This window comes from Apteryx rowi, unplaced genomic scaffold (genome assembly GCF_003343035.1).
Source record: "Apteryx rowi isolate R43461 unplaced genomic scaffold, aptRow1 scaffold_21, whole genome shotgun sequence".
Classification (NCBI taxonomy): domain Eukaryota; kingdom Metazoa; phylum Chordata; class Aves; order Apterygiformes; family Apterygidae; genus Apteryx; species Apteryx rowi.
Window position 1 is genome coordinate 3,910,134 of NW_020448419.1, and position 12,012 is coordinate 3,922,145.

At 37.4% G+C, this 12,012-nt stretch overlaps 1 protein-coding gene across 3 annotated transcripts in view; it reads left to right on the plus strand.

Moving 5' to 3' along the window:
- Positions 1–12,012, plus strand: part of PLCB4 (phospholipase C beta 4) — a 99,774-nt gene that overhangs the window by 45,306 nt on the left and 42,456 nt on the right. For all 3 annotated transcript variants that reach the window (XM_026064161.1, XM_026064162.1, XM_026064163.1), the window contains 6 exons: positions 1,240–1,381; positions 2,036–2,120; positions 2,338–2,462; positions 4,491–4,542; positions 6,932–7,034; positions 10,604–10,768. In XM_026064161.1, the coding sequence (XP_025919946.1) occupies positions 1,240–1,381; positions 2,036–2,120; positions 2,338–2,462; positions 4,491–4,542; positions 6,932–7,034; positions 10,604–10,768 (672 nt within the window). The remainder of the gene's footprint in view (positions 1–1,239; positions 1,382–2,035; positions 2,121–2,337; positions 2,463–4,490; positions 4,543–6,931; positions 7,035–10,603; positions 10,769–12,012) is intronic.

The window sequence follows — 12,012 nt, forward strand, 5'->3', positions numbered from 1 at the left end:
AGGCTCATTGCCTGAAAAAGGACTTTGCCGTACTTGCAGTTATTCATGGTTTCCTGATACAGTAATGGCAAAGAACTTTCAGACAAACATTTACTGCATTCTGAAAATAAAAAGCTGACTTGTAAGAATGGTTTCTGAAGATACTTACTACTTCTTTGGAGAAGTACACTGTCTGCATACAGAAGGTTAGATTTTTGGGGGGTGTTTTTTCTCGTTCGTACGATAGGTCATGTGAGAATACTAACAGACAAATCAGGGCTAGAGATTTCACTATGGGTCTTGTTTAGGACTGTCCGATGACTAGTGGCTTTGTAAAAGAAGAGTTATTTTGGCTTTGGCACTCTGTTGGTAGCTGGTGCAGGCCGAGTAAAATATTTACCAGTCAGAGAACAAGCAAACAAGTTTGTGGGAAAAATGCTGTGAACTGGAAGCCTTGCAGGATTTGCTTAGATTGATGGAGGCCTGTCTTTTTCTTTCCCTTTTTAAATGAATAGAATATGTTTCTAACTGATTTAGGGAAAGGAAAAAGTTGGACAGTAGATCCACGGGAGAAGTGCTTTATATTGTAGGTTTCTAGCAGATCAGATACCTGTAGAAAGTTTTTGCAATTCTCTTCTAAATGTAGTGCATCTGTATGTGAATGATGGAGTCAAATTTTATCGTTCTAAGGGGCCAGGGATATAAGCTTGGTAGCCTGCCTCTTGTGGGTTTTGTGATGTCTGTCAGTCCAACGAAGGCTGCAATCCCTGTCTTTCAGTTTGCTTTTATTAGTAAAGATTGCCCGTTGAATCAATTTGTGTTTTGATGTTGACAAAGTTCTACTCAGTACAAAGTGTGTACTGTCCCCACAGTTGCTATCAGAAAATATGAATTAAATTACAGTTCTCAGGAGTTCACTTGACAAAGATCACTATCTCGCAGCATTGTTCAGTCCATTTTAACATTTATCTTTTATCCCAAAGTTACATTACTAACATCATGTAACGTTTACCCATTACTTAGGCTCTCTTCTATCATCAGTCCTCTTGCATGCCTCCTGTAACATGAGAGTGTGTTTGGTGCATATACCCGTAAGAAAATAGATCTTAATTTGTGACATTAAGTTTCCACTTTTCTTGTATGATTTTGCATTTATTTTAACTTTCTGCAGATTTGGGTATAATTTTATATCACGTTGGAAATTCCAACAACAACATTTGCACACACAAATAGTGATTATTCTTTTAAATGTGTTTTCAGGGTTTAGTAACTGTTGAAGATGAACAAGCGTGGATGGCATCTTACAAATATGTAGGTGCCACAACCAATATACATCCGTATTTATCAACAATGGTCAACTATGCTCAGCCTGTAAAATTTCAAGGTTTCGATGTAGCAGAAGGTAACATAAAAGGTTGAATGAAATAAAAGTATTTGTCTGCTTATCTTAAGTACTTTTTAATTTCTCTGTTTCCAGAGTTTAGAAATGGTGTACGATTTTTATAGTGTAATAACTTTCATCTGTATATTTAAAGATATCTGTTTCCTTAAATATAAAGTTAGCCTGTTATTCCATTGGTTGTCCACATGGAGTCACTAAATTACTGGGAGAATATGAAGTTGTTGAGAGTGATTATATTCTATATGCCTTTCTGACTAAACTGCTGTTTTTAGTTCCTTTTTCATTAAAGTAAGGTGAGCATGATTGCTGCAGAGGTCAGCAGTTAGCTTTTGCTTTCGTATTGCGTACTAGAACATTTTTCATGTTCTTTCGTGTTATCTAGCAACACTAGGCAGGCTGTGAATCATAGTTTTGTCCTAAACAAAAAATGAAAATTTTGTTGATTTTCCCAGGAAGAGAAAGAAAAAGGCAAGTCAGAAATATTATTAAATTTATCTTCAGTATAATTTGATTCTATGAATGACAGATCGTGGGGAAACAGACCAGTATTTGCAGTACTTTGTTGAATAGTATATCCTGCTATTATGTATGATGCATGATTGTGAATTTTGATGCATCATTACAGCAACATTTTAAATGTCTTTTCCTTCCTAGAACGCAATATTCATCATAACATGTCCTCTTTCAATGAATCAGTTGGACTAGGGTATTTGAAGACCCATGCAATAGAGTTTGTAAAGTATCCTTTTAACTGCTTATGGCTCTTCTCTACTAATGCTATAACTAAACAACAAACGTCCGCTTTATTTATGATGTTCCATGTCTATAGTGGAACAAAGAATGTAGCTCATAAGGTAAGGAATAGTAGGAGTAATGTAAGAAATGTTGAAGATATGAGGATATGACAATACATTTCTATGTTGTTTTTATTTCATTTTCCTTAACAAATTATATAGTTATAATAAACGACAAATGAGTCGGATATACCCAAAGGGAGGCCGAGTGGATTCCAGTAATTACATGCCTCAAATTTTCTGGAACGCTGGCTGCCAGATGGTCTCACTGAACTATCAGACCCCAGGTGAGCAGTGACGACCAGTGAACCTAAATTCTGAAGAATGGCTTGGGCAGTAACTCTCAGACAGATGCCATGGATTTGCTTCTGGCATTTTTTGAGGAAACAGACATATGGCTAAATAATGTGGCGTGTGGGGAATTACGGAAGCGTAAGAAAAGGAGCAATGAAAAAGCCATGTATAGAACAAAAATTCAGTCTCCTTTCATGGGAAAATAATTGACAGAGTACTGTAACTTCTCACATAAATGATAATGTTATTAATAAAAATATTAATTACAGGGAAAACATTGTTTTCACAAGAGACGGCTTTGCCACAGCCGGGTGCATTTCTCCAAAGTAAAAATGAAGGAATGTGCAAATTAAGATAGTAAAAAGTAATGACTACATACCAAATACATTTCTAGACCAGTTATTGTCAAGTGTGAGAGGAACATGTTTAGCATCAGGGAACGGAGTACGCGAACTCATCTTATATAATGATGCCAGGGAGTGTAAATGATTCTCTACAGCATAAACTGAGAAGAGATCTATTGCCCCTGTTAAATGAAGGTGTGAGTATAACTAACAGTTTTTTGGGTTTTTTTAATAAATCTAGGAATGTCTTCAACAATATATGTAACAGACCAGTTCTTCCATTTTCTTCTTCTAGCTGTGATAGTACCATTATTTTTCTTTCCCTTCAATGATGTCTTTGGTACTATAGACATTCCTAATGAGCATACCCTGAGTTCTCTCCTGCAAAGCTTTGCGCCCCTGCCACCACTGATTTCTAGCCAAGAAGGCAAGAGAAATCTGTACTGGAGTACACTGCTTGTAAACTGCTCCACTGGACATGATGTGGAGGTTGGAGCAGAAAGAGCTTCACTCTTCTCCCGACACTGCCTCTGCCCGATCCATGTCATTCTCAACCCCTCTGTGCTGCAAAATAATGGTTTGCCTGTATAGTTGGAAATGAGCAACTTTCCTGTGGTAGTCTTCTATGATCCAGCTGTGCTGGCAGGCTTAAGAATATTTGAGGAAATAGAAGTTAAGGCTGCTGTAAGGCTGCCAAGAAAGGAGAATAATAACCATTATAAGCATATTCAGAATATTTAGTGTAACAGAGGATGTACAGAAGACATGTTTGCACCCTTTGAAGGTAGAGTCAGTGGGCAAGAGAAGACCTGTGTTTTCACTAAAACCAGGATGTTGTGTTCTGATGTAATTGGAAACCTGCAGGAAAAGATTATTTTTGTTGGGTTTGGGATTTTTTTGGGAGAGTGCTATTATCTGTCTTTGTAGACAAGTGCCATAATAATGCATTGAATGAAACTCAGATGCTCTAAATTTTGAAATTAAGCGATGCTCCTGTCATCTCTGTGGTCTCTTGTGTGGTATTTCATGGAAATAAGCTCCTAGAAACCCGGTGCAAGATTCATCTCACCTTCTTTGAGATATCAAGATACAGACATCTTCATCAGAGGTAGTTGTCTACAGTCACTGGAGAGAAGTACACACTTCTCGGATGTGGTTCATCTGGTCTATTTTAGATGTCTGCCTTAGAATGAGATTAATTGTGCTATTAAAAGTACCTGTATTCCTCCATTATTTAAAGCAATTCTAGATCACTAGTGCAAATGGAGATATCGCTACTGTAGATCTCAAAAGTTAGAGGAGAGGAATCCTATCCCAGGCACTTACATGACCACAGTCTGCTGCTTCTCTGTCTGCAGGATGTGTTTGGATTCAGGGAGAGACTGTAAGCACAGCTTAGACTTCAGCTTGATTGATAAAGCTGTTACTGTTGTGAGGAAATAGAAGTTTGCCTGTTGCTTCCTTTTATTTCTTAGATATAGATATAGATATAGATATAGATATAGATATAGATATGTGTGTGTGTCTATGTGCATGTGTCTTTTATATGCATTAAATTTAATTTTCATTTAAACTAATTATTCTGGACAAACAGTCTTATTTTCTTTCTAAGAGAGATCGTTCATGATATGCATTATTCAGGAGGAAAAAATGCTAATTTTTTTTCTCTCTTGACAGATTTAGCAATGCAATTGAATCAAGGAAAATTTGAATATAATGGATCATGCGGGTGAGTGATGTGATTTAAACTGTTGTCACAGTGTATCAGAATCCTTTACTATGGCTTTAATAAAATATTGTCACTATTAATTATGTGTTACAAAAGAAAAATGGGATGCTAGGTGAAGAGTAGAAATTAGCAGAATTCAGGGAGAATTATCCCCTGCAAGGAGATATTGTGATGAATATGCTTTTTAATTATGTCCATTTTTTTAATGAGAGAGAAGAGGCTTTGTGTGCAAATTAGGAAGAAGATCATGAATAGCATACACAGTTATTTAAATCCATCTTCAACTTCTGTTCTGAATCTTTTTTTGAAGATACAACCTCGTATGGGGATTCGTTGCACAGTTCACAGAATAGTCAAATTTACTTGGGCAGGTTGAGTCTTAGTTCACAGGGAACATAGGGAACATTTTTTTTTTCTTATTTTTGTACTTTAGGTGGAGAGCAAATTGCACAGAGAACACTGAAGTGTTTCATCTCTCCAAGTTCTCACTCATTAATTCTGCATCAACAGGGATTCTCAAGCAATGCTGATAGCTAATTCTGAAATATTTATACCTTAATAGGATAAACAGAGAAAGTTTGATGAATTGTAGGAAGTGGCAGTCCAGAAACACATTAAAATCTGCAATTCACCCTGGAAAAGAAATAACTTTTTTACTAATGCAAATCTTACTCAGAAAGAAAATTTGAGTGGATGGAGCTTAGGAAAATTCCTCTTCCTCCGAATGGGCAATTGTACTCTGCCCCTCCAGGCCTTTATTTCAGCTGTGAACTCTTCAAATAGCAGCTGTTGTGTTTGACAAAGGTGCAGTCCCTGATCATTTTGGTTGGAGTCTTCAACCATTACTGATATACTAATCCTGAATAATAAAAACAGAAGAAAACAAAGCTTTTTTTTTTTAATGGCAGAATGTGGTTCCTTTATTGTTAGACCTGCAAGCCTGATAGAAGACCATATGTTTACTCTTACCTAATTCTCTAAAACACTGGCATCATTTTCAACCAAATTACTTGGTTCTTATATCAGTCTTCTGGTATTACAGTAATATAGTGATAATACATGGTAATATAGTGGTAATAGTTTGCTACTCTACATTATAAATGTGGTGCTAGTTTAGTCACAGAGAGATAGCACTTAGGGCAATGAAAATAAAAATGATATGTCTTTCTGTCTGTACTATTTTTTCTGATGTACAAGTTGCATGCTGGTGAAACTAAATAGAGCTACTCCAGCATGAGAGCACTGTTGATTTCAACAGGCCTGAATTATGGGCTAAGAACATTTCTGATAGTTCCTTCCTGCCCATAATCTACTTTAAATTAATAAAAGATTATGAAATAACATGCATGTATAGTGTGATGAGGATGAGTATTACTTTCTGAGGAATATTACTTTCCTAAACAGAAACCAAAATGTTATGTAAAAAAGTGAGAAAACAGATTGAGATTCTTTCCACTGGAGTTTTTCCATCACTTCTTTAATTCTTTGTGAATTTTGTCTAGGCCTTTATAACATTGTGTCCAGTGTTTCACTAGAGAGACTGGAGCATGGATGAAATATGAGCTGCTAGCAGCTACTGTCTGTCAGGGCTGCAGAATTAGCAGGATGACTCCAGTTAGACGTTTTCTTCCATCAGTGGAAGAGAATTCCCGTCATATGTAGCACAGCATTTCTGTGGATCAGCTGCTGTTTTATTTTGATGGCAGAATCCTTGGTTTTTAATTCATCAGTGCACGTATTGGCTTCATTGCATCAGTGCACGTATCGGCTTCATTGATATGTTGATCCAGTGTGTAGTCCTCAGGAATGTATTGTAAGTGTTATTATGGTAGTACCTTTCACGCTACTATAATTAACAGTCTGTCAGTACTAACATTATCAGCTATTCTCCCCAAAGGTTTTATAACTGAGATGAAAAAATTAGCTTCAAGCTGAAATTTATTGTATGAATCTTGACTCTATGGAACTGCTTCATTTAAAACAAAATTGAATAAATCCTCTGTGTTTTTCAAAAGTGTTAAAGAATTAGAGTAAATGAGAGCATCTAATTTTTATTATATGATAAGTCACTGTCTTTTTAAAATGTACTCCTAAATTATTTTGAAATGTTTTTGATTATATTACATTTAGTTTCGTCTTGAAACCCAGGGTAGATTTAATACTTCAGTTGCTGGTAATTCAAAATTAAGATTCACATTTATATATATTTTAGACAACTGTAATATTTCCATTTTTCCCTCCTCACACTTGCAGCTAGAATGTTAGTCTGTATTTTACAGTGTCCTAGGAGACTTCATTGTTTAAAGCTAGAACATCCATTTTATTTATATTTAATACAATTTTAATTTCCACACAAAAATAATTTTTTTCTTCTTTTTCTTAAAATAAGGTATCTACTTAAACCAGATTTCATGCGGCGACCAGATCGAACATTTGACCCTTTCTCTGAAACTCCTGTAGATGGTGTAATTGCAGCGACATGTTCCGTACAGGTAAAATAGAAATTTAGGAACTTCTGTCATCTTGGAACATCCAAAATCACATTTAAACGTGAGCAGAAATATAATATCTACAGAAAATATGTTTGGATTGTGTGGATTTCACCAAACTGTTTCCAGTTTTTTTATTTGATTGCTGGCTAAGACATCTGTGTTTACTTGAACTGAATGGAACATGATATAATTAGAAATGGTTTGTTATTACACATTATCACTGAATTTTAAACCCCGTCATACCCTTTGCGGTTCACGTCAGCCTTCACAAATAAATAAATGAGTAAAGCTCATTCCTGTGGGCAGTAGGAAACTACACAAACTTCAGCTGTCACCACAGACCAAGCGGGAGATTGTAATGGGCATATTTGGATGGGATATTTTCAAAGCAAGTAGAACTTGAAGTCTGCGCTGTGGTCTGAGGGGTGACAACTATGTGCACACTACTTGAGGGAAGAAATCAAAGCTTCAGGAGAGCCTGGCATGACGAGGAAGTTGCAGGAGTAGAGCTGAAGTTGCTTATGGAAGACAGGTGTTTTCTGTTTGTGGAGCAGCCCAGCCTGTATATTCACCTCATATTGGACATCAGAGAAAAAAGGTTCATGTGATGGAGGTCCTAACTTTGGAGTCGTCTATGAGGAGCAAAGTCCTTAAAACTTCTGGTGTAATTATGAAGCATGGTTAGATCTTCTCACAATTTGGAAGGAGACTGACAACTGTATATCTTGTTTTGTGACTTGACTTTCCACTCTCTTAGCTGAAATATCCTACATGCAGCTTAACCAAAGAATTTTCTTTTCAATTGTCACTGTCTATACACAGCATGGAAATTTCAAACTCTCCCCAAGCAAGGGTTCATTGCATTTGAGACGTTCAGCGTTTCATTTGCACCTTCGGAAGAACAAAAATATGTTATTTTGTTTTTTTAATGTCAGATGGCAGTACAGTCCCTCCAAGAAAGAAGTGGAGCCTGGTGAGATCTGGTGATGAGAATACAGTGCTAAGAATGATGAGAGAGAGCTTTTAGTTCACTTCTTTTGCAGCTTGCTCTTCTTGTATGACTAAAACGAGCATAAAACTTCATACTTCTGTTCCTGCACCTGTAAAACTGGATTAATAATGTCAGCCAATGCTTTGGAGAATTGCAGAGGAAAAACAGAAAAGGTTTTGTTCGCAGTGATTACTGCTTGGTGCCTACTCTGAGTTGAGGGCCTTACTGGAGAATACAATGCTCATCAACACAGGGGAAGGTATGGTCCCTACAGTGGAGGATGTACAATCTTATTAAAGACAAAACATGCCTAGTAGATGTGAACAGTGGGAGGGAGAGAGAGATGGATCAGGGTTATAAGAAGAACATATCTCCACTGCATGGTTTCTTGATTCTGAATTACTTTTATTTGTACTACAGTAATAGCTAGAAGCCCTGACTGAGAGCAGGACTCCCCTTGTACTAGCATGCTGTTATAAAAAAGGTAAGAGTGGACCCAAGCCCAGTCACGTACCCCTCAGCCACGTAACTTTTCAGATTTGTTGTTGAGAGTGTTTCTTGGAAGAATGTTAGACTGTAAAAAGAAAATAATGGCTCAGAATGAGCTTAGATCGGTGAAAGCATAAGGGTTTCATTTTTTTCTTCCCTCCTTAATCATACCAACAATATTTGCTCTATTTTTAAGTAACGGGTCATCTAAATGAAGTAAAAATTTGCCACTGAGTAATCATCTGCTGTTGCTAGATTAATCTTGACTTGGAAAAGAATCAAAACAAATTTTATATACATAGCAAAACAGAGGAGACCTGGGTTTGTTTTTTTGTTGTTGTTTTTTTTCTTTTTCTTTTTTAAGCATCCTGCGTTTCCTAGACACAGAATATGGAGTTAGACTGATATGTGACTTAGTTTGAAGATTACACCTAAGTAAAAGCAGAGCAGTAGCTTCCATTCACCTCTCTGTAGTCAAGACATATAATAGATGACAGTGCATCAGAACAGAAAGTTTAAAGCATATTTTCAGACTAGCTGCTGAATAGCATTGCCCAAGCTGGTGGTTTCATTCAGCATATTTTATTAATGTGCTCAATGTACCAGTGAGACCTCAGTTAATTGGGCCAGCTGACTTATAACTGTTCATACCATGGCACAGTGAGCACAGCCATTTCTGACTGGTATAGTTTCCTATGTAAATAAATGTCTCAAACTACCAAAAGTCAGCTGGCTATAACATGCATACTTCTGTAGAAAGTTGTCTAAGATAGGAATTTATAGTACAACTAAAATGAAAACTATCTGCTATATATTCTGTATTACCACCACACAACAATCCTTATAGAACTCAGCAAAGTTGGTAAGAAAGGAAATTAGGAATCTGGACATGTGAATGAATTGCAGTGTGATACCATGTCATATGCACTTGGAACACATTCACTCCTCCATACCTTTGGTGTGCTCCTATCTCAATGGGTCCATGTCACACTTACTGCTCTGCAAGAAGATGACCTTAATCAGTTTCTGCAGAGTGACTTGCAAATTCCCACCAAAGGTGACTTCTTCATGTGCCTATGCCCTTAAACTCTGCTTCCATCAAATCATTGGCCTCTGATTCCCAAAGTGCTCGCTCATGTGGTTATCTGTGAGCACCACTGTGCGGATAGCAACATCATGTTTACACCTCCCCATTGGATTGGTGCCACCAACTCAGTATGCACAGGGATATACAAACATCTGCGACCTGGAAGCAAAACTCTTCTTACCTGTGTTGCATCTTTGAAAATGTTCTTCTTCCAACACTGATTAATCTGTCATTCTTAATCCAAGATTCACCTTGAACAAAAATTTGATTGCTGCTGACATTTTTCTTTATGGGCGAATGGGATATGAATGAACTTGTGAGTTAAGGCAGGAGCTGAGCGGGTATTTTCATGAGTGAAAAGCCAGGGACTTTGCAGTTCTAATAGCTCGTGTGTCTGTGCGTACAGCAGTGTGTTCAGCTGAATCACAACCCAGCAAAGCATGCTAGCCCAGTGCTTACCTGTGGTGCTGTAGTGAGTCCCCTAAGCTGTATGAAGAGCAACAGCTGCTAGAAAGTAGTAGGCTCGGTATGAGTTTCCCACTGGGCTGCTACTTGCCTTCAGTGTCTATTTTCATTAACACTGAAATTCAGGATGAGGTATAACAGAGGAATTCCTTCAGAAAAGAAGTGTGGTTTAGCTGTTACAACAAGACTGTCAAATATTATAATGGAGTTGCATTTTTTTTTAAATTATGCCTCTTTTTAACTTGTGCAGAGCAGCAAGATCATTACTGTTTTGTACTCTGTGTAATCCTATTTAAAGACAAGCATGTATTTAAGGTTTAACACAATAACTTTTCAGAAAAAAGTGCAATATTAATGCTACTTTTACCATTTTCATGTGATTAAATTAATATATCTGTTCTATAGAAAGCGTTTTGCAGACTGCTGTCACTAAATAAAGAATCATCAATATTCCCAGTACTCTTAAAGCACTGCGTACTTTTTATTGCTGTTATTCTCTGTACTGCTTTTCTTTACTGTTCTATCATTATGTTGCAGGTAATATCTGGTCAGTTCTTATCAGACAAAAAAATTGGTACGTATGTAGAAGTGGATATGTATGGTTTACCCACGGACACAATACGTAAAGAATTTCGAACACGCATGGTGATGAACAATGGTCTGAATCCTGTTTACAATGAAGAATCATTTGTATTTCGAAAGGTAGGATACTTGGAAAGCACAGTCTGTGGTTGCTAGCCCTTTTGCACATGAGCATCCTTGCTCACTTGAGCCACCCTTCCCTGCTTCAGTCTGACTGCTCACATGAATAAGTACTGCTCCCATGAAAAAGGGTTTGTAGGGCTCCTGTTTACTACAGTAAACAAATTAAAGCTGAAATAAGCTTTTGAGAGTTTTTTTTTTTTTTAATTTTGCTTTGTTTTGTTTTTCTAATGGATAACCTCTGTAGCTGTCACATGATTTTTTGTTTCTGTTTGGCTTTTCCCTCCCCTTTGCTTCCTCCTCCCACTTGGAGGTAGCCACCTCCTCCGTGGCCATGCCTGTGTTCAAGGTATGCAGTCTGCTCAGAATGAGCCCCCGCTGGTGGACACCATCATTCCTTGGAGATTTCTTCTTCCCTGCCCTGGCAGTGGCTGCTATCTTGCACTGTTCCTTCAGCCCAGAGGGCAGGTGAGATGCTGCATCCAAAGCTAAGGTCAATGTCATTACATGGAAAAGTTGGAAGGGTGCTGTGTTCTTCAGACGTGTTTCCAGCTCCCTCCTCCAGTAGTCCATGTGCATCATGTACTTTTTTTTTTCAATAGCAAAGAAAAACAAACCTTTTTTTCTTGGTATGGGGGATTTAAAGAGAGATCACAGTTGTCATTGCCAGTGTTCAGTTTTTATCTCTCAGCCTTTATATATATGACACATATATATATTATTTTATTTTTTATTTTTTGTCAGCTGGAGTTTCATCCAGACTACATGTGTTAGCAGTGCCGTCTTTGATAATGTCTGTTTTGCTTACACCTGTTTTGTTGTCATGCAAAATTGTTGCTCTTTTCCAAAGTGACAGGCTTGGCTGAGTGGTTTTACCACTTTACCTTTGGTATATGACACACACAGTCTGCTTTCTTAACAGTATAACCAGTTTTTAATAGAAGCATAATTTATGCAAGAGGCTTTTCTGGAATCAAATATATTCTGAAATGAATGTGAATTTAAGTGCTTTTCTCTGCAGATGAGGAGGCACGGGGAAAATGCATTAGGTATGTGACAGGCAATCACACAGTTGCCCATGGCTTGCTGGCAATTAGATGAGCATCTGTTGCCTTCTTATTTCTTAATTCAAAAGGCCCATAAAATACAGCTTCAGTCTGGATGAGGAGGACCTGGGTGTCGTGACATGGGTGTAATGACTGATGCTAATAGTTGGAGTAGTAGTCCTTGGACTTTCCGCTCTA